This window comes from Dama dama, chromosome 19, assembly GCF_033118175.1.
Source record: "Dama dama isolate Ldn47 chromosome 19, ASM3311817v1, whole genome shotgun sequence".
Lineage (NCBI taxonomy): Eukaryota > Metazoa > Chordata > Mammalia > Artiodactyla > Cervidae > Dama > Dama dama.
The window spans coordinates 47,972,734-47,995,374 of NC_083699.1; the positions used below are offsets into that span (position 1 = coordinate 47,972,734).

At 43.4% G+C, this 22,641-nt stretch overlaps 2 protein-coding genes across 10 annotated transcripts in view; one reads left to right on the plus strand and one right to left on the minus strand.

The window, feature by feature from the left end:
- Window positions 1–5,458, plus strand: part of PCYT1A (phosphate cytidylyltransferase 1A, choline) — a 47,002-nt gene extending 41,544 nt beyond the window's left edge. For all 5 annotated transcript variants that reach the window (XM_061166922.1, XM_061166921.1, XM_061166919.1 and 2 more), the window contains 2 exons: window positions 401–589; window positions 1,340–5,458. In XM_061166922.1, the coding sequence (XP_061022905.1) occupies window positions 401–589; window positions 1,340–1,546 (396 nt within the window). In that variant the 3' untranslated portion in view covers window positions 1,547–5,458. The remainder of the gene's footprint in view (window positions 1–400; window positions 590–1,339) is intronic.
- Window positions 5,459–5,599: 141 nt separating this feature from the next.
- SLC51A (solute carrier family 51 member A) lies at window positions 5,600–21,814 on the minus strand. 5 transcript variants are annotated; one of them, XM_061166927.1, is made up of 10 exons: window positions 21,555–21,814; window positions 21,395–21,464; window positions 20,907–21,001; window positions 11,243–11,397; window positions 10,115–10,188; window positions 9,537–9,725; window positions 8,881–8,992; window positions 8,471–8,617; window positions 6,852–6,957; window positions 5,600–6,313 (listed from the first exon to the last, which is right to left on the minus strand). In XM_061166927.1, exons 4-10 carry the CDS (start codon window positions 11,384–11,386, stop codon window positions 6,177–6,179), a joined length of 909 nt encoding a protein of 302 aa, XP_061022910.1. In that variant the 5' UTR covers window positions 11,387–11,397; window positions 20,907–21,001; window positions 21,395–21,464; window positions 21,555–21,814; the 3' UTR covers window positions 5,600–6,176. The 5 variants fall into 5 exon arrangements, with proteins under 5 accessions (XP_061022910.1, XP_061022908.1, XP_061022907.1 ...); XM_061166925.1 differs by lacking the exon at window positions 21,395–21,464 and having other exon boundaries at window positions 9,537–9,695; XM_061166924.1 differs by lacking the exon at window positions 21,395–21,464.
- Window positions 21,815–22,641: the final 827 nt, after the last annotated feature.

The following is a 22,641-nucleotide window of genomic DNA, read 5'->3' on the forward strand; positions in this document are numbered from 1 at the left end:
TGTACAGTGATCTTGTTGCTCCCTCCCTATACATATACATCTCCATCTAGAATGGGGTTTTGGGTTTTGTTGGGCATGTTTATCTTCCAAGTTAATGTTTTGTCTTAAAAAATCTGAGTTTGTTTTGTATATGCCAGTCTGTTACTGGGCTTACCCTGGCATTTAGTTTAGTCCTGGGCTCTACAACCTTAGAATTATTACATTTTTACATAGGATGACCATCCAGAGCATATCGTTTCTGTTACAATGCTAGGGAAGTATGGGATATATTAAAGTAAAGTGAAATTGTCAAGACCGAAAGGAGTGTCTAAATAGAGTACCAAACCAAGTCTTTTTCTTTCCCTTGGTATGGACGGTCAGAGTGAGTATTATTTCTCAAAACAGTTATTTCTTTATCCAGGAGAAGAAATACCACTTGCAGGAACGAGTTGACAAAGTAAAGAAGAAAGTGAAAGATGTGGAGGAAAAGTCAAAAGAATTTGTTCAGAAGGTGGAAGAGAAAAGCATTGACCTCATTCAAAAATGGGAAGAGAAATCCCGAGAATTCATTGGAAGTTTCCTGGAAATGTTTGGTCCAGAAGGAGCACTGGTATGTTCCTTCCTGCTGGGCAATTTAGGGAAATTCAGGAAAATCTTATGCTGTGAAAGGAACTATAGAATCCTTGAGCAGAAAGGGACATTGACAATAAGAAGTTATCTAATATGTTCCCTTTATTGGGCAGAACTATATTTCAACTATCCCCAGAAAGGTTTTAAAAATCTTTACAGAAAGTGGTTATACATTCTCCTAATTTTGCCAGCTCTCTATAAACCTCCAAATATGGTGACAAGTGAGTAACCTTGCCTAGCTTGCTTCTACATTACAACTTTGGATAGAAGGAAAGGAAAGAGCAAAGAACAATTAAAAAAAAAAAAAAAAACTGCCTCCACTACAAGCAGCCACTGCAGGATTCCTGGGTAAGGTGGGAATTCTGTCCTTGAGGAATAGGAATATAGAATTTTCAGAGAACCCCCAAAACAAGGGTAGGTACTGTTTTGTCTGAGTTAATTCCTTTGCTTTTGCCTAGAACCTAGACTACAGACCAACAAGTAGCCTTTTAAGAATTCCTTTGACATAGAAGTCAAAGATTGGGTGACAGTGGATAGCAGGTGGGAACCCTTAGACATGTAGTATAGCATAACTACTTTGACTGAGAAATTGCTTAGAATTGTATCTGTGGCTTACTTGGTCACTTTTGACATTACAGAGGGCACTCACGATAATTTGAAGTCTCAGATCTCCTCCATTGGTTAGTAGGATCCATAGGTTTCTTCTAACTCTTCCTTTTGGTCTCCCCAGAAACATATGCTGAAAGAGGGGAAAGGCCGGATGCTGCAGGCCATCAGTCCAAGGCAGAGTCCCAGCAACAGCCCCACTCGTGAACGTTCCCCCTCTCCCTCTTTCCGGTGGCCCTTCTCTGGCAAGACTTCCCCGCCTTCCTCCCCAACAAACCTCTCCAGACACAAGTCTGCAGCCTATGATATCAGTGAGGATGAAGAAGACTAAATTTTCATCTCTCCTTTCTCCTCCCCTACCTCTGTCCCATCACCTTCAGAAGCTCTCTGTTGAATTCCAGATTGTGATCCCAACACTAATCCTAAGGACAGCTACAAAGGAAAGACAGTTGGGGCAAGAGGACTTAGGATGGGGGGACCAGACAGCCTATCCTCGGAGAGACATCACCCACCCCACCAAGAAGGAGGCTAACTACATCTTAGACACCTGTTCTGCATTCATATACCCTCCCTGTGGACTTTGCTTTACTGTTTATGTTCATGTGCTCTTGACAGGGAACTTGTCATTTTTATTAATTTTTTAAAAATTAGTCTTTCAAATGTAGTAAGTAGAACTAATTTTTTGCCCCCGAGGAGTGGGCAGAAGGAAGTGGTGTAATACCCAGAGGCCTTTTCTTCCTGATATACCATAGTGTTTGCCTTCTAGTCTCAGGCAAACTGTCTTGCCAACTCCTTCAGGCTGTGAGCCATGGGTGCCTGATGGGTGATTTGGAGGGGAAATATCATAATCTTGGTTTCCTTTTTAAAAAAAAGCTAAAAGCTGAGTAATAGCCACAAATCCCCAATGTATACTGCTGGCACGTGTGTCCGTGTGGCTTAGGGAAGAAGGAGATCTGAGTCTGACTTTTCTTACTCCCTGAGGAGTTTCTTGTTGGACCCAATGGGGTCCATGAAGACACTGATGGGGATGGAACCAGACCACATGGCATCAGCTGCGGTTTCTACACTGTGTTCATCTCTCAGAAAACTCTGTTGCCCAGTTATTTGGGAGCTCTTGTCAATCTCTTTTTTGTAATCTTTAAATTCTTCCTACCTTTAAAGGGAGGAACACTTTCAGGTTTACTCTGATTGAGGAGGGGAGTTGGACAATACTCATCTATACAAAGTCAGTTTAATTTTCCTCTGGGAGTAAGTCCCTGGCCCTACTACTCCTATCTTAATACTCATTTCCTAGCTTTTTACAAAAGATACTTTGTAAATGTCTGCAGTTTGAACATGATCTGTTAATCCATGTTGCTCATAACCATATTGAATATTGAGAGAGGTTTGCAGAGAACATAGGTGAAAATGCATATGGAAACGCACCCCTTTTTAAAGCCTTATCTTGACCTCTTCCCCTTGTAATAGTATCCTTGACTGGAACCAGTGCTTCATGAGGTGTTTCTTTTCCCTAAGGAGTTGGCATCTGGCAGGGACTCCCGTCACTGCCCCTCTAGCAAGTCACCAGTGGCTCACATTACAAGAGTGTGGTAGATTCCCTCCCTCTCCCTCTGCCTGCTCCCATCTCCCCTGTTATGTTGCCCAGGGGATTCACCACTTAAATTTCACATCAAAGAATGCTGAAGCTTAAGCACTTGCTGTTGAGCATCAGCTCCTTTTCAACTTGTAGCATCCTACAGCACATGACCTAGCAGATCATTATCTATCATAATCCTAATCCTTATCATATCATAAGGTTCAGGGGAAGTTTGCATCTGTCCAGGGCCCATCTCATCACTCATAAATACCCCTTGTAGGGGTGGAGTTTTAGTGTTTTCAGCTAAGAGAACCACATTTTATCTTTCCTTGCCCCTCTGCTAAGGTTGTGAGCATCTCATAGTCCCCTTCCTGAACACTTTCTGGTAAAACTTGCTCTTATTGCCTGAGGGCCAGTGGCTCGAGTTACTGCCTGCCTGCACAGCAGGACTACCTAGGTTCTTAAAACTCAGATCATCCAGAGAAGCAGAGCGCAGCAGAGTAGAGGAATAAACAGGGTGAACCTCTTGCTGTCCTGATGGCCCATGAAAATAACATTTCTAACTCTTCTCATGAAGTGCTATTTTTACTATCAAATCTAGTTTACACAGGCTTTGGCTTGGAATCCTTTTTTTGGAACTGTTGAGGTTAATGTTTTCCTACAATACCCAGCTTTGTAGGGTCACATATTTTAACTTTTCTGCTTCATTCTTCCCTTTTTGGGAATTCTGCCCATTTCTGTTGATAGAAAAATGTGAAATCACCACTGAAACCCACCTATATTTTCTCTCAAAATACATGTTGTCCAAGTATATTTGGAAAGGGAGGCAATCAGAATGTGATTTTCCTCCATGTAGTCACTCCTCACAGGTATTGTCTGGGTCACAAGTGTTTGGCCTTCCTCCTCTGCTGTGTAGATGGGCTGCTTTTGGCATATCCTGTCCTTGGAGTATGACCTCTAGGCTAACAAGCTCCATGGCATGCTAGCCTGGCATGTGCATGTATTGTCGGAAAACTCTCACCCCTTCTGGTGAGCCTCTCTGGCCTCAGTCTCCTAACACAGTATATCTCCATGAAGTTTTGACTGAAAGCAAAAAACTTTATGGCATGGCATACTAGGTACTTTGGGATAAATGTGATCCTACGTGCTGGACAATGGTGGGTGGGTGGAGGAAGTTGTTGGGATGATGCATTATTTGATCATTTGTGCCTAATTACATGAGGTTAGAGGTTCGCATTCCACAACCATGTGTGTGATCTGTAAATCTTTAAATATTGTTGTTAATATTAACTTCTAACATTAATTTTAATAATACTTAAACCCTAAATTGCACAAGCAAAGCTGTCAGCCTGAATAGGCCAAATGTGGCAGAAATGGGAGAGCCTTAAAAGTTGGTTGGCCTTATAGCCTCTCTCTGTAATAGAAGGAGAAGGGAGACAGAAGCCTTGTAGCCAGTGCTGAGGAGGTGCCATTTCATCAGTTACCTTGAGATGAGCTGGGCAGAAAGTTTGTTTTTTTCATACACTAGACTCCGCAGCACTGAAGGGTAGAGGTTGAAATTTTAGAGGAATAGAAATGGGTCATTTGTACTGTTTCAGCTGCTTCTGATCACTAGAGCCAAAGACCATTATTTTGCTGAGGCTTGGGTAAGAAGGTTGGGTAAGAAGGTGAGGAGGTTGAAAGTCGTGAATAAGAGAAAAAATTTGAGGGAGGTCAAGAGAGCTTTTGACCTTTTCTGATCACTGATAACATCGCAGGCAGCATCTGAGTTACATTTTTCTTATTTGTGACCACACAGCTGTCCAGAAAGTCTTTGAATATTCCCTCCACAATGATTCTTCACAGTGCTTTTTATTCTTTCTTGATTTATGGGCAGTTTTTGTTTTTCTGGAGCTCATTGCCTTATTAATCCTGTTTCAGACCCTATATCTAAAATCTTTCCAAATCAAGTCTATTTTGCTGCTTTTGTTTAATTTCCTAAAAGCCATAGCTTTTACATGTTCTGTCAGCAAACTATCACCAGAAGTTGAACCAATGCAGGTAGGAGAAAAGCTCCCTTAACAATGTTTTTAACTAATGGTATTTTTTTCAAGCTTATCAATATAAGTATTTTTAAAGTTATATTTTTCAAGGTCATACAATGATTGTTCTTGTTTTCTCTCATGGAATAGATTGTCATGGGATAAAGACTGGTCCCTAGCTATTATTTTTGCAAATAAGTAGAACATGTTTTGGGGATTATACAGTTAAATGTTAATTTTCTTTAAAAGAAAGAAGAAAGATATTCTGTCTGCCAAAGTTTAATGTTAGTACTTAGATTGGGGTAGAAAACAAAAGTAGTTGGTTTAACATTAAAATGACTCCAGTTCTGTTTTCTTAGCTTTCAAGTGGGCTTTCCCACCATTCTTAGGGAGACACTGACTGTTTTGAACACAGAGACTTGATTGGTTGAGTTGTTTTGTATTGTGGATCCTGAGAAGAAAGAGTGTTGGAAAGAAATACTGGCCTTGGCATGAATGTTGGCCCCATCACCAGTGCTGGTGTCCACAAGGACGTTTTCCTCAATTGGTGTTCAGTTTATTTTTTTCCTGTCTGATTGTTATTAAATTGTTATTGTTCAGTTATTTTGGCTTTTGTCATTAGCCAAATAAAGGCAAAGTGATTTTACCTAATGTTCCATTTTATATGTTTTGAGCTGGTATACATGTGTATGATATATTTTATGTATTTGAGACTTTTTACCTGTATGATCAATTCCTTTACTTTTGCATCCTAATTTGTCTCCTCAGAGTCACTGCATGACCATATCATTGCAATTCCTTTTGCCGCTTGGTACAGAAGACTCAAAAAGCCATTGGCCCACAAAGGGAGGCTGATCTGGATCTCCCAGGTCTAATGTCAACAGTGCCCTACTGACACATCTGTAAGGGAAAAAAACAACTTCCATCTGTTCTTCAGAAGCCTGGTTTCTTTGAGACTTTGGGTTCATACTGTTTTGCCTGGCTGAGTTCTATTCCTGTTACTATACCAAGAAAACTGTCATACACTCTTCCCCCTTTCATTTGCTTTGGGAAAGCTCAGAGTAACCTTTTAATATACAATCTTGATGGGCTAATAGTGGCACCCATGGAGGCAATGTGCCCAGTTGTAGAAAATCAAACTCCATCCTGTTTATTAAGCTTAAAATACCTTCCTCAGGCAAGATCCAAAACAATTTAATCCTATTGCATAGTTCTCATTCGTCTCTACAGTCAAGCATACATCATTTGCCAGCTTGCACTGACGATAGAATTGGTCCCCATTTGGTCAAGGTTGAAGAACAGTAAAGAAGCCTTGTGCCCGTCTAATGAATACAGTGTCTCTTCCATTGTCCAAGCCATTCACCTCAGGCTTTGAGGTTCACATCCCGGTCTGGAGAAGAGAAAGGCTCATATCCAACCTTGTCATCTTTCCTTCGGTAGTATATTCGTGTCAGCACAGTGATCAGAAAACTCTCGAGGATGAGGAGGTGGCAGTTCATCACTGCAGCATGGGACAAAATATAGGTTATTCTAACTTACAGAGGTGGTATCCCACTAGCAGTCCTGGCATATGAGTTGGACAGCAGTTTCTCTTAATTTATCCTCAAACCAGGACCTAGAGATATTAAGTTGTTACCAGTAACATGGCAAGTTAACAGTAGAGCCAGAACCGGAACTTGGCTCTCTACCTCCTGAACTTTGAGGCTAGCATTAAACATTTCTTTTGCATGTTTTATCATGACCCTCTGCTTCCTAACCACACCTGTTCCTCTTCAGGAGCTGAGGATTGAACCTGGCTTCCTGGGTTGATCATCAGGGCTGGGCCTCAAGCAGCAGGATTGCAGCTGTCTGTGTGATCAGAGAGGTCATAGACTCAGAGCCTCTGCCACATTTCTTAGAGGTCTCTTTCTCAGTACTCTGAGCAGAATACTCTGATTATTCTGAGAGTGGCTAGCCCTACTTCTAATCTAAGATCCTCTCTTCTCGGACCTGCCCCTCCTGCCCATCCTGGAATAGGCTAGGAACCCCCATGAGCTTACCTTGAGACCTGGTTTTAGAAGAAAAGGGAGGCGAACAAGCAATCTGCCCACCATTGGCCAAGACTGAGAAGATGGATGGCTGCAGGGCAGACAGAATAAGGAGTGCCTGCAGAACAGAAAAGAGGAGTGAGGGTGGGGGCTTTGCATCCCTGGCATGAGGCTGGCTGGCCTACTGCTGTGTTTGAAATGTGTCTCAGCGCCTGCCCTCTCTGAGTACACTTTTCTGATGCACAGCCTCTTCAGGGTAGACTTGGCTTGTCCAGGCTTCCCTCCAATAATCATGGGCAGATTCATTAATCACAAGGCTTTTATTCTGTGGCCTGACCCGAAGTGCTTCTGGAGCCCAGATCTTTTCTGTGCCCTGTCAGTCCCTTATTCCGTGGTAGGCTCTTCTGTCTTCTGTCTTCCTACTTCTGACCCTCCACTTCTGCCTATCATGTGCCTGTGAGCAGCATCTGCTTAGGTCAAATGAGAATTTATGTGAAATCAATCTGTTAACTATAAAGGAATCATTGTGCCTTGGGAATAGGAGAAGGGGCCCAGCAAGAAGACAGACAGAATGGAGAGAGAAGAGAAACAATATGGGGCTAGAAGTCATTGCATTTGGTGGAAAGGTTATCTCTTGGCTTAGAGAATGGAAAGTGTAAGAAGTGAACAAATGTGCCTTTGAGAGAATTCTCAGGAAAGATGTGATGATGCAGAGGCAGTGAGATGAGAAGAAGGGATGTGGGTTTGGGAGTAGACAGTTATACATTTAAATTCCAGTCCCATCCCTTACGTACCTTTGAGCAAACCCCAAAACACCTCAGTTTCTCATTTGTAAAATAGAAAAAACAATGATTCTGAAGATTATAGTGAACTTTAATTAATGTATGAAAAGTGCCTAATATGTAGTACTGGTCATTCATAGTTGTAACTGTGATAATGCTGATGTTTCTAGTGGTGATGAATTGCAAGATTTTTAGAAGTAATGGGTAGTGAAGAAAAGAAAACAGCAAAGGTATAAGAATTAAAGGTTTAAAAATATGTGTTATGGGCTTCATTGTGTCCCCCTAAAAGATGCATTGAAGTCCTAATGCACAGGACCTCAGAATGTGACCATCATTGTCTTGGTAACTGATTAGATGTAATTAGTTAAGACAAGGTCATACTGAAGTAGGGTGGGTCCTTATTCCAATATGACCGATGTCCTTATCAGAAAAAGAGACACAGACATGAGGAGAGAATGCCCTGTGATGAGCCAAGGATGCCAAGGATTGCTGCAAACAATCAGAAGCCAGGAATAGTCAAGGAAGGGTTCGCCCCAACAGTGTTCAGTGGGCAAGTGGGCCGCTGACATCTTGGTTTTGGACTTCCAACCTCCAGAACTGTGAGGCAATGCATTTCTGTGGTTTTAAGCCACCAAGTTTGTGCTATTTTGCTCCAGCAACCTTAGGAAACTTATAAGCACAGAAAAGCAACAACTGTGGAAGGGCAGGGATTCTTTTCCAAATCTCACAGGAAACCTAAGGCTTAAGAAGATTCCCAGACCCACTACTAGCCTTTATTAGTCTCAGCTCCTAACCCCTATGATTTGTGGCTCATTATTAACCATCTTTTCTCTCCCAGGATATAGTTACCTGGAACAGAACAAATTTGGCTCCTATGTTCTGCTCGCCCAGGTGCAGCCTGGCTTGACGAAAAATGATGCCTATGGTCCACAGAGCCGACAGGGTGGACACACCGAGGAAAGTGTTGATCCATAGAGCTGTGCTCCCCTCAGAAATCTGGTGGCAGGCCAGAAAGCAGTCAGTGAGGAAGCAAGCCCCTTTCTCCTTTTTTTCCCTTTCTCCCATGGTGGGGAAAATAAAAAAGCTTCTTCTCTCCCCGTTAGAGTCCCTGAGCCTCTGCTTTTCCACGGTCGCCCTGTACCTGGGGCTATGCCAACCCTGGGGCCCTGAATCAGGGGATATTGGCTCCAGCTATTCCTTCTAGAGCTCAAAGGAATTAAACTCATCTTGGCCTCTGCTGCCCCTTACTCTGGACTTACGTCTGATGGGTCAAAGATGCCATCAGGGATGAGAAACAGGCCCACCAGGCTCAGTGATATCTTGAAGAAGGCGTACTGGATGGGGCCCAACAGCAGCAGCTGAAGTTTCTTCCTGAAGTGGGAAGAGGGTTAGGAACATAGACCTGCAAATCACCCATCCCAAGCAGAACTTCCAGCTCTCTCATTGGGTTCCTGGCAAGGCTTGGCCACCATCATAGACACCAACATAGTCAAGTGGGTGGGGACTCAGGAAGAAACCGTTATTATTGCCTCCCACTCACCCTCAGACCACAATGATGCATTTTGAGCAACAACTATCTGAGGATTGACCCCAACCTCATTAACTGAAATGGATGGAAGGGGAAAGTAAATAGCCCAAAATGCAGTTTGTTCTCTGTGATAAAGTTTGTAGGGGACAGTGAGCATAAGTGATGGGAACTCTGGAGTTCTCCTTCCTCTGTTCCTCCTACCCCTGTGTGGGTGCCCAGTGTGTGGGTCCTGGCTGTGGGATGCCCACCCTTTCATCACTGGCTTTGTTCTATTCAAGCCAAATCCCATGAGGCTTGAAGCAGGACTGAGAGAGCCAGCAGAGGCTCTTGAGAGAGTGCAGAAGAGGCCAATCTGCTCTTCCAGGCAGACTCTTCCTCCCGCCTCACCTGGTCATCTTGATTCGGGGGCAGCAGGGGCAGCAGCAGCAGCAGGGGCCTGTGTGGATCATCACTGGGGTGTCCTTCAGTGTCCTCAGTACTGCCTCCTTCCCACCAAAGCCTTCCACCATGGCCTGCATCAGCAGGTAAAAGCACATTGCGTAAAACCTGGAGTTGGCGGAGAGGTGGGAGGTGGGCCTGAGAGCACACAGAAGGGGAGGTGGCAGCAGCTAGTGGGATACCACTTGCTGCCAAAGAAAAGCAGACTGCAAAAGGACAGGAAGAAGGGGGCTTCCTGAAGGGATCAGCTAGGATCTAGGCACTTTGAGTGTGTGACTCAAGAGAAGTGAGAGAGAGGACAGGTGGAAGAGAGCAGGCTGTGAGAACAAAATGGTGCCCAAGATGCACTAGAAGTTCAGGAGACAAGTTGGGAAGGGCTCGATTTGTGATCAGTTTGTTTGCATGGATTTATGGAGGGGGCAGGGGGTAAAAAAAAAGACAAACTCTGGATTCCCCCGGCTGAGAGGAGCAGAAGGGGGACCCCAGAGGGTTATCAAGTTCAGCTGGGGGCTGGGCAGGACACTCACGCAGTTATGGCCATTTCCACAAGTGTGAGGGCACGAGGAATCCAGAGACCAAAGCAGCAGAATGCGGACACTATCTGCTTGGAGAAGAACCAGGAGCTGCTTAGGGTAAGGAAGGAGACTGCATGCTCACCTTTTGTGGCAAGAGCTCAAGGAAGCAAAAGCTAAACACCTGAGGCACCATTACTTAAAAGTGACCAACTGGGGACTTTCCTCGTGGTCCAGTGGCTAAGACTCCAAGCTCCCAAGGCAAGTGGCCTGGGTTCATTCCCTGGTCAGGGAACTAGATCCCACATGCCACAACTAACACATGGCACAACCAAAAAATGTTTAAAAAAAAAAAAAAAAAAAGTGACCAGTTGGAAAAAGAGCTAGTTAAATCAACTAATTCTAAAAAAATGCTTTTAAATTCAGCTGTCAGTTTATTCCTTGTCTAGGGTTAGAGACAGCAAGTCACCTTGAGTCAGAGGCTCTTTTGAAGACTATCTCTCAATATACGTCGCTGGAGTAGGAATAGGTCAGTTCATCTTTAAGAGTACGTAGATCAAGATCCAACCCTTCCTTTTCAACATCCCATGTTATCAGAGCACCTCTGATGTCTTGAGATGGCCCAGGCAGATGTCATCTGGCAGAAAAGGACCTCAAGGGCTTTGTTCTTCACCCGAAACAGACACAGAGCTCACCACACGGAAAGAGGAACCCCATCTTGTGGCCTGCGAGCATGCCAAAGAGCTATCAAATGGCTGTAAGAGTGAGTTAGAAGGACTTACAACGCAAGGGTAGAGTGAACATGACCCCATGGGAAAAAATTACTCTCCTCCTACCCTCTGAGGACTGCTGGTCTGTGCAGGAAGCAGCTTATTTTAACAGCAACATAGTAGCAGGGGAGTAGTGAGTGGGATAGCTGGTGGGCTCAGACCATTCTCCAGCTGTTCTTAGAGCTGTTTCTGTGGCTCTAAGATTTCAAACACTCCACCCCACTGACTGTGACCTCCCAAGCATGCGATCTTGACTGCAGATAGCAGACTAAAACCCCCACCCTAAAGTAGTAGAGGAAGGCAACTTGAATTACTGAGTTGAAAGGAATCCTCCTCTTCAGCCCCTCCCCAAAGGCAGCTGCAGGACGCTCACCGTGGGTGAAGAGCTGCACCAGAGCAGGGTCTTCCTCTTGATAGGGCAGCGAGTGTTCTTGTACACGTAGACAGCAGCCTCCAGGAAGATGGCTATTGAGCCCAGGACAAACAGGGTCATGATGACCATGAGGGAAATTTCCATAGGGCCCAATGCTTGAGTGGAAAGAGAGGACAGACTCCAGTAAGCTGAAGACCAGGGCTGAGGAGCAGAAGATGTGGGCTTCCTCATATGCATCTAACTTGCTTTACCACATCTAGAATTACCTGGTCTCGGCTTCGCTTCATGCAGAAGATGAGCTTTTTCTTAGACCTAGAATTTCCAACATGTGACTAAGAAATAGTCATTCTTCTTGCATTCATGACAGACTAGACCAGATCAGTCTAAGTATGGTGAGGCTTACTTGAATCAGAATATAGACACCAGACAAGTTTGCAAATAATGAACAAAAATTCTAAGTTCGGAGATCAACAGGGGCTTTTCACTTTTCTCAGTGTCAGGGGTTATGCTAGCAGATGGACCAGTTAACATTATAATTAAAGCAGAATATATACTTCTGATATATATCAGAATATATACTGATATACTTCAGTCGCTCAGTCATGTCCGACTCTTTGTGACCCCATGGACTGAAGCATGCCAGGCTTCCCTGTCCATCACCAACTCTTGAAGCTTGCTCAGACTGATGTCCATTGAGTTGGTGATGCCATCCAATCATCTCATTCTCTGTTGTCCCCTTCTCCTCCTGCCTTCAATCTTTCCTGGCATCAGGGTCTTTTCAAATGAGTCAGCTCTTTGCATCAGGTGGCCAAAGTATTGGAGTTTTGGCTTCGGCACCAGTCCTTCCAATGGCGAAGGCAATGGCAAACCTCTTCAGTATTCTTGCCTTGAGAACCCCATGAACAGTATGAACTTGATATACTTAGAGATGTTTAAATTTGATTTAGAAAATTTTGTCACTTTACTGGGACACACAAAGGGACTTTTACAAAAGAAGTGGACCCCAGTAAAGACTCCAAGGATATTTGACCTATGCTGGCCCCAAGTACACTTATTCTCACATTAAATGTAATCCAGTAGCTGTCTTCAGTGTTTATTGAAATCATTTGAGGAGTTGTTAAAAAGTAGCTGTCCAGACCCCCACTCCCTATACCCCCTGCCACCATCATGCTGTTCCCATAGATCTGGGATGTAATCTATGTTTTAAACAAGCTCACCTGATAATAGAAGACAAACATTTTAACAAACACCAGTGAAGATCCTCTGGCCTCACCCTTGCTAACAGGAAAACACTAATATAGTCACAATATTTGTTTCTGAGGATGTTCTAATCAGTGCAACAGTGTTTTAAACGAAGAGTTCCATGTCCTCAGTGACTAAGCCTGGACCCTCATTTATCTAAGTCTCTTCCCTAGTTGGCAGACTCTTTACTTTTAGCCTCCCAACTGGCTAGATGACAGAAGAAGCAGGGGAAGACTGGCAGAGTCCAGCCACTGTCCTATTGCTTTGGGAGTAAAGGAAATCAACCCTGAATACTCATTGGAAGGATTGATGCTGAAGCTCAAATACTTTGGTCACCTGATGCAATCAACTGACTCATTGGAAGAAACCCTGAAGCTGGAAAAGATTGAAGGCAGAAGAAGAGGAGGGTGACAGAGGACGAGATGGCTGGATGGTATCACTGATGCAATGGACATGAACTTGGACAAACTCCAGGAGATGGTGAGAGACAGGGGGCCTGGCGTGCTGCAGTCCATGGGGTCGCGAAGAGTCTGACATGACTGGGTGACTGAGCAACAATGAGAGGATATTGGCTGGTCTGCCCTGTTTTGGTGACTGAGGGCAGCTCAGAGCTGCTGACACCAAAACAAGGAAGAAGGAGACTACATCCCAGTGAAGACTTGAGTTGTCATCTGGATCAGTCATACTTGATGACATCACAAGGAGCAACCAGGACAAAGGTGAATTTGTCAAAAACTACTTTGATGCTTTTTTTTGGGGGGGGGGGATATTGTCAAAATGTACTTTTTTTTTTCATTTATTTTTATTAGCTGGAAGCTAATTACAATATTGTAGTGGTTTTTGCCATACATTGACATGAATCAGCCATGGAGTTACATGTGTTCCCCATCCTGATCCCCCCTCCCACCTCCTTCCCCATCCCATCCCTCTGGGTCTTCCCAGTGCACCAGCCGTGAGCACTTGTCTCATACATCCAACCTGGGCTGGCGATCTGTTTCACACTTGATAATATACATGTTTCAATGATGTTCTCTCAGATCATCCCACCCTCGCCTTCTCCCACAGAGTCCAAAAGTCTGTTCTATACATCTGTGTCTCTTTTTATGTCCTGCATATAGGGTTATCGTTACCATCTTTTAAAATTCCATATATATGTGTTAGTATACTGTATTAGTGTTTATCTTTCTGGCTTACTTCACTCTGTATAATGGGATGTTCTTGAACTGTGGTGTTGGAGAAGACTCTTGAGAGTCCCTTGGACTGCAAGGAGATCCAACCAGCCAATCCTAAAGGAAATCAGTCCTGGATATTCATTGGAAGGACTAATGCTGAAGCTGAAACTCCAATACTTTGGCCACCTGATGCGAAGAACTGACTCATTGGAAAACATCCTGATGCTGGGAAAGATTGAAGATGGGAGGAGAAAGGGACAACAGAGGATGAGATGGTTGGATGGCATCACCAACTTGACAGACATGAGTTTGAGTAAGCTCCAGGAGTTAGTGATGGACAGGAAAGCCTGGCGTGCTGCAGTCCATGGGGTTGCAATCCATGGAGTCGGACACGACTGAGTGACTGAACTGAACTGAACCTTGATCCTGGTTGTTCTTATTTCAGGGCACGTGTTTTTCTCTTTGTTTGCTTTCTCCAAGAGGCCCTTTATCTCTGACCACAGTTAGGTCTGTGATCAATCCAGAGGACCTGCTGCAGGGAAGGCGGTCCTTGGACAATCTCCCAGCCTACACTTCTGAAGTCAGTGGTAAGATTTTCCTTTCTGCTACAGGCCTCAAAAGACGACTGTGCTGTTCTTCCCTCCTCCCCATTCCTATCTCCACCTGCTTCCACTTAATTAGGATGCAGCCCACTATGTGACCAAATTACTGGCTTGGTGTTGCTATTTAGTTCTGCAGGTTTTAAATATTAACAAAATAAAACAAGCAAAAAACCACCTGGCTGCAGTCCTTAATTTAAAAGAGACTTTACCTCCCTTCCTTGATATTTTAAAGATATAAACGAGGACATTTTTTTCTGACACAATTTTATCCTTATACAATAAAAATATGGATTTAAAACAGTTGCCATTGTTTTATCATGATATACACATAAAGCCTTCCATGTATCAAAATAATTCCAGGTAGATTAAAAAGATGAATCTTTAATAAACAACCAGGATCTACTGTATAGCACATGGAACTCTGTTCAATATGTGCCAGCCTGGATGGGAGCGGGCTGGGGCTTGGGGGAAGAATGGATACATGTATATGTATGGCTGAGTCCCCTCTCTGTTCATCTGAAAGTATCACAACATTGTTAATCAGCTATACCTCAATATATTTTTAAAAAAATGTTTTTTAAAAAAAAGATTTTTAAAAAAGAGGTATTTATTTAAAAATAAAACAGGGAAAATTGAGAGAAGGAAAAAAAAAGAGAGAACTGTATTTTCATCAAAACCTGAGGGAAGACCTTCCTAAGCTTTGGTGTAATCCAAGAAATCACAAAGAGAAGGATGGTCAAATTTGATATAAAGAGTTCAAACTTCTGAATGTTAAAAAAAAGTATAGGCAGTAAGGTGGTGATTTCACAGATGCACACTTGGGTAAAAATCCATCAAACTATATACATAAAATCATTGCCCTTTACTGAATGTAATTTATAACTGAAACAAACAAACCTTAATATGAACAAAGCAGAAAGCAAAATTACCACAGGAAATTCCCCGGCTCTCAGGTGTGTTCACTCCTGGCAACCAGGGTTTGATCCCTGATTGGGGAACTAAGATCCCAAAAGCCACATGGTGTGACCAGAAAGAAATAAAAATAAATAAAAAAAAATAAATAGCATAGTAAAACTATAGCCATGTAAAGGATTTGGCTGAAGAGGATAGAAAAGAGTTAAAGGAAAAGAGTGGGGCCCTAATATCTTTATCATATAAAATGGAAAGTGAAGAAGTACTGTCCATAGTTGGCAGAATAAGAAATAAACTATAGGTATAGTATATACAGCTATAAAGATAACCAACTAAAAATAATGATGAAACCATGTGGAATGAGTAGAAATTTGGTACTAAGTGAATTAAATCTTTATGTATTATAGAGGCAGCCACAGATAATATACAAAACTGATACCACATGAAATAATGGTAATTTGAAGGTAACTATAAAAAGAGTCATCAGCTAAAAAAGTAGAATGAAGATTAAAAATGAGAATAAATAGGGCAGGGGAGTGTTAATTTTCATTAGTAGCCCTTTTGTACTATTTAAAATTTTACACCATGTTCATGTGGGTTAAGATAAAAACATTAAAAACCATTGCCTAGGAATAAATTAGCAGTGCCATCTTTGGGTGATGAGACTGTGGGTGGTCTTTGTCTTCTTTCTTTTCTAATTATTCTATAACAAATATGCATTTTATAACAAATAAGCTTTTTTAAAGACATACTTTGCCAAATATGTAGTAATGTGAAAAAATTCATATGATGTCATGCTTGTAAAAACAGTATATAAAATTATAGTATAGTATGATTTCCACTACTGTTAAATAAAAGCACAGAAAACAGAGCTTATGCTATGATATTTGCAGTGCTGGTCTTGAGTGGTGGGACCATATGCAGTTTTTCTTTTTCATACTTTTTTCTATTTTCGTATTGACTTTACTGAATTATTTTTACAATGGAAATGTTTAGTTAAAAAAAAAAACAAAAACAAAATATTAAAGTCCAGATAGGCAGAAACCAAAATTAATTCAGTAGATTTCTAAAAACCAATGTCCTTTTTGGGGAAGGGGAATACCGCTGGAGGCCCCTCCTTGAGGGACTCCCCCAGCCCCTGCTTGACTCTTGTCCTCATCAGCTCACTGAGAGCTGAGAGTGGAAATAGCCCCTCCAGAAGCCATCATGTCAAAGCCTTTCTCAATCTTCACTGTCCCTGACTATTCCCTCCTCCTTGAAAATCTCTCCCATCCCGCTTGACTCCAGTAACCACAGTTCTGGCTCCTCTCCTGGAGACCCTAAATCTCCTCTACTTATTCCTCATCCTCTCCCACACCCTGTGTTCTCCAGACTCAACCACTGCATCTCACCTCTTCTGTGTATTGAGGTTTAGGATTTCCCTACCACCCCTCAGCCGCCTAAAAACCACCTGAGCCATTTCTACCTCCAGGACTTCATAATGCTTGGCTGCTGCCTGTTCAGTGTTTCTTCCTGAGCTCCCCGTGTCTGGCTCATTCTCATCACTGAGCTCTCTGCTCAAATGCCCCTCCGCAGTCAGCAACCTTTGAGTCTCCAGTGTGGTGTTATCTCTCTCTCCCAAGTTGCCCTCACAGTGAGGTTATTTACATATTTATTGCTTATCCCCATAGAGTGATGGTAGTGTGAACTCCACAAAGGCAGGGACTTTGTCAAGCTTATTTTCTGTTCTATCTCCAAGTGCATGCAACAGTAACTGTGACTATTTGTTCGATGGAAGAAATGACCACATGAGGATTCTTACTGTCATCTCCAGTTACAAGCTTTTCCAGGAAACTAGGCTTAGAGTTGAGCACCTCACCCATGATCACACAGCCTGAAAGTGACAGAGCTGGGATTTAAACCCAAGGGTTCCTGATCCTAACTAAGCCCGTTCTTTTCACCATTACACATGCTGACTCTTGGTGTGTGTTCACATAACTATGGGAAGAAATTTGGAATAATATTAACCATCAAAAGTTGCTTAAGTTGATGAAGGTGGAGGTGAGGCATATTCCGGCTATTCAGTATGGAAGTGCTTTTGCAGTTTCTTGTATCTGCTGCCTTTTGTGCTCTGTTCTTTCTCATGCTTGCAGTATCTACAGGTTCTCACATTCACTTCCACAGGGCAAAAGCTAGGAGGGAGAACTTCCTTAGCATCCATAGCCAACACCACTACTCTACCTCAAACTCATTTATCTCCTTAGAAGATCGTCCTCTATCTTATTTTTCTGTATCTTAACAGATATTATGAAACAAAAGTTTCTGATGGCTCAAGGATTTTTGGAAACACGTTTAACAAGGTTAAACGTGTTTCTTTTCTGCAGAGTATAAGTTTTAAATCTGATTTATATTGTTAATTTCCAAAAGGAGGATACAGAATACAGCTTTTACAGAACTGATTTTTCTACAGGCTCTGTTTTCATGGAGCACTCCCTGGGATTAGGATTCCAAGGAACACACTTTGGGAATTACTTGTCTAACTGACCTGTAGAATACAACTATACTTTAGCAACTAGCAAATTCCCATTGTATCTGTAACAATGAAGATTACTTTTTAAAATAATAAAAACAATATAAGAAGATTAAAACTTTGGGAAAAAAAGCTTTACCCATAATCCTAGCTAGTTCCTAATAAAAAATTATTCTCCTTTTGCACGTATTTCCATGGAGGTGAAGAGCATAGGCTCTTAAGCTCAAAGTAAAATTACATTTACTTCTTGCTCTTTAATCGTGGGTAGATTATTATCCTCCAATTAAACCTCTTAGCATGACTCAATGGTAGTATCTGCTCAATAAAAAGTAGCTTTAAAAAACATCCTGGTTAAAGTGTATACATACTGTATTACTGCAATCATACTGTAAAATTTTGCATTCTGTTTTTTCCACCTAACATTTCACCACAGCCTATTAAAAATTATTTTTATAATTATTTTACAATTATAAAGATTTTTAAAATAAAGAGAATAATAGAGCTGCGTTAATATATCCATAATCCATTTTGAAGAGTTATGATATTGCCAGTTTTGCTTCAAAAGTTATTCTTAGAAAAATAAAACATTGCAGGTGTACTTGAAGGCCCTGTATATATCTCCAGGGTCCTTTTCCCTTCACTTACTTCACCTCCCAGGGTTAACTACTATTCTGAAATTGGTGTGTATCTTTTCCTTTATGTTTTAATTTTTTTACAACGTATGTACATGCTCAACATATTATATTGCTTTGCATTAAAAAAACTATATAAATGTTTTCCACTCAACATTGTTTTCATGGTTGTTATTATTTTCATTGTGACAAACAAATGCTACCGTAAGCATTCTTAGATGTGTCTCCTCGGCACGTATAGGAGAGCTCCTCTATTCCTCCCCGTCTAAGATCCTGCAAGCCGCGTGGTATGGCCAAAAAGAAAAAAACAACAACACACAAACAGTGGGTTTAAGTCCCAGGCTGGGTTGTGTGGTTGCAGTTATTATATTATTGCTTCAATTACTCTAGTCTTCTAATATATAACCTTTAATATCTGGTAGGGCACATATCCTCCTTACTCTTTTTCAAAATTGTCTTGGCTTTTCTTGGCCCTTCACTCCTCCCAAATAAAAGTTTGGATCAGTCCATTAATAAGAAAATCCTCTAGGGATTATAACTGTAGTCATATCACAGGCATTTCAAAAACAAATTATTGAAAGTTTCAATGGTTCTTTCAGAATAGTTCTTTCTTAAATAGCACTTAAGAAACAAAGAGTTTATAAATGAAGGAGGAAGGGGTTTCACCACAGTGGCCAATGGGCACCTCTTCCTGACTGTCCTATTTCTGTCAGTGTCATCACCACTGTTGAGATTCTCGGAGTCATCATTAGAGTTTCTTTTTCTTTCACTTACCTTGTCTAAATATTTACCAGATTGCCTGCTATTTCTTTGGATTGCCTGTATTTTCCAATCTGCCCTTCCTTTCCCTGACACTGCTCTGGTGCAGGCTCTTACCCTTCCTGTTGGGCTGGGGCACTGACCTCCAATTTATATCCCTGCTTCTTAAGGCCCTTCCTCTCCAAAGTCTATCTTGATTACTAATTAATGGTCCTGAAATACTATCCAGCTCCTCCCAATCTCAGAGCCCTCATCTATTCCTACCTGCAGGATAAAGTACAACTCCTCTGCCTGACACTCAGCAGGCCCCACCTTACCTGCCCAGCCCTCTCAACTGTCCCCTGCTTCCTCACCAGTAACCTTGAATCTCCCCAGTGCCTGGAGAGCCTGCCTACTCATTCTTTCTCCACTCCAGCTCCCTACTTTCCGACTGTTACTCACTCCAACAGTTCAATGGGGGATCAAGGTAGCTCCCCAGACTACCAGACCCAGAATGGTGTACCTACTTTGAATATCCTCAGTGCTTCTATTTGCATATTTTGCAGCAAAGCAATGTGCGATCCATTTTCACTGTGTGAGATAGGGTTTCTCAATCTCAGCACTATTGACCCCTTGCCCCAGCTAATTCCTTGGTTGTGGGGACTTTCCTTTGTTTCCAGGGCAAATTCCCTGACCTCTACCCCAGTAGATGCCAGTTAGCACTCTCTACTTGTGATGACTGGAATTGCCTCCAGATATTGCCAAAAGTATCCTGTGGGACAAAGTTGCCTCTGGTTGACAGCACCGGTGTGTGAGAAGACTCGTGTCACCATCCGCGCTCTCTGAACAAGAAATCCCTGGAGTCGGATGTAGCATCTGCCTACTTGCATGAACCACAGGGCAGCTACAAGGCACCCCTGGACCTCCTCTGGCAGTTGGTATTCACTCCAGTTCAGAGCATCTGAAATGAAGACATGCCCATATCTGCCTGCTAGTACATGCTGACCACACCCTACTGTTTAGGAAGAGTCTCCTCCTTGAGATAACAACGTCAGGAAGGAGAATGGAAAAAGCATTAAGGATAGAGACACAGATTCCTACTCATCAATGTCTAAGAGATGGTTGATCATGCAGTAAGAAAACAAAATACAGTGTGGATGGGAGCCACATTTGCTATCAAGATGCTAGGGTCATTTGATTGCCATGTTTTAGGTGTCCAGGGAATAAATAGAGTCCTATCCTATGCCTTTCACTTTCAAAACCAATTCGGTAATAAGAGCTAGTTGGCCAACACTGTCAGAATACTTTTACAGGTTCACCTAAGTTTTAAGAATATTATTCATAATAACCACTCTTCAGAGTGGTATAGACTCATTTTAAGGAGGATGTTGTGCAGGCCTCAAAGGGATTCTGTGGGGCTTTGGGCACACACGTGAGTCCCTGGGTGGCCCTAGGGTCTGAAAAATGCTCCAGGTCAGTGTCCTCCATATCAATCGGGGAGTCCCAACATGCAGGCTACACAGCCGTGCCCCACTTTTGAATTTTTGGATCCTCCAGAGTTGTACTTTCCCCAGCTTTTAATTTTTTTTGACTGTACTACGCAGCATGTAGGATCTTACTTCCCTAACCAGGGATCAAACCTGCATCCCACCCTGCATAACCTCTGGACCACTAGGGAAGTTCCCTAAAAGGTTTTTACCAAGATTGACACTGGGTTAGCCATCCTCCCAGGCACTCCCTCTATGCTGGCCAGCTCAGGACCACCTCCCCTCAGCTCCTCTCAGCTGTTTTGACTTCTGCCTTGGGATGCTCATTTTTCCTTCTTTCGGTTCCCTCTGGGGAGGGTCCCTGACTCACCTCTCAGAAGCTGGGCTGCAGTGGGAGGGTAAGAGAAGCAGGCAGAGGGAACGCTGTAATTGGTTTTCAGAATCTCCAGAAGATCTGCCGTGTACCTGGAGAGACACCAGCCTGTGTTCAGAATATGGGGACTTGGGGTGGGCAGGTGGGTAGCAGAAGGGACACCAGCAACTTGACACTCCCTCAAACACTCCTAGGTTCATGGAGCATCTCCATTTCCCCTCAAGCCCCAAGTGACAGTCTGCAGGTCTGGCTGCAGTGCTCAAAAAGCCCACAGTCCATCCCCTCCACTTCCATAGGGACAGCAGCCCAGGGGTTGGCTAGGGAGAAAAAGCAGGGTCCCAGAGAAAGAATGGACCCTTAGCACCAGGAATGGGTCCCCAGCTGGGCAGAGCTCTATGCATGTCCCTCATGCCCCTTCCACCTCTGGGATCTTCCTCTGCCTGGTTGGGGGCCAAAGCTAAGGCTCTGAGGGGTCATACACTCACCCTTCCCCACAGTGTCCCTGAGGACCTTCCGGAATGACCAGACCATTGTCAGTCCTGTTTCATTCTTGTGCTGAGAGGGAGGTAGGGACAGGCCAGAGTGAGAGGGCCCCCTGCTGCTTAGCAACTGGCTCCTGGCTTGGGGCCTGCCTCCCTCACTCACCTGGGATCGAGCCTTATCTGAGTCCTGCCTGGCTCCATCGTCTTCTTGCTCTATCCGGCTTTCCTTCCCGGCAGGCACTGAGGGCCAAGGAGAGACAGGCTAGCTGGGGCCCTGAGGGGAGGCGGCTTCAGCTGACTGCAGCTTCCAAGACTGGCCGTGGGTTGGCGGAGTGGCTGGGTCTTCCCCTCTGGCTCTCTCCCTCCTCAGGCCTCCTGTGCCCACAAGTTCCTTTCTCAGAGTTCACCTCAGAGGAATTTGAACCCCTCAGCTGGCTGAGTTCCCTGGTTCCTGACTCCTCCCTGACCGTAGGTGTGGTCCCTCTTTCTTCCCTCCCATGAATGCCTCTGGCTACCCCTTGACCCCACTTCACTCTCCATCCCTCCTGAGGAGACTCCCAGGGCCCTGTAGAGAAAAAGTCCTTGATCCCCCCACAATCCCCCCCTCCCCCTCAGAACCTGGCAGGAACTCAGGCTCTGTCCCCCCTGAAGACGGAAGTCAAGGCCAAGGCTTTGACTGTATTGGTGCTATTGGCTGGGTGTGCAGAAGGGAGGGCAGCTGGGAAATCCAGATGAGGCCCAGCTTAGAGCATCCTGATGACAGGCTCATCCAGCCAAACAGCCCTAAAGGTGCAGCAAATGGGTGGAGGGGAGTATTTAAGAGGCACTTATGGAGTGGGATCTCTGGGCATTTTGACAGATTTTGAAAAACTGCCAAATGTTATGCTTACGAACTATTTTATTGATTGGTGATGTCTCTTCTTGCTTTCTCCTTAAACCTATTTAAGGCCAAACATAGTACCCTAAGTTCCCAGCACAGGGCCTCACACATACCTAAGTGCTCCTTAAAATCAGTTGCATGACAGACAAAATAATGAAATCACCGCAACAGTAGCTAACACCTGTGGAGTGTTTATGCAACAGGTGGTACAGGAATTGCTGCATATTCTTTCTCTCATTTAAACTTCACAAGTACTCTTACAAGGTAAATGCTTTTTTAAAATCTGTTTTTTAATTGGAGGATAATTGCTTTGCAGTGTTGTGTTGGTTTCTGCTGTACAGCAAAGACAATCAGCCACTGTTATATATAC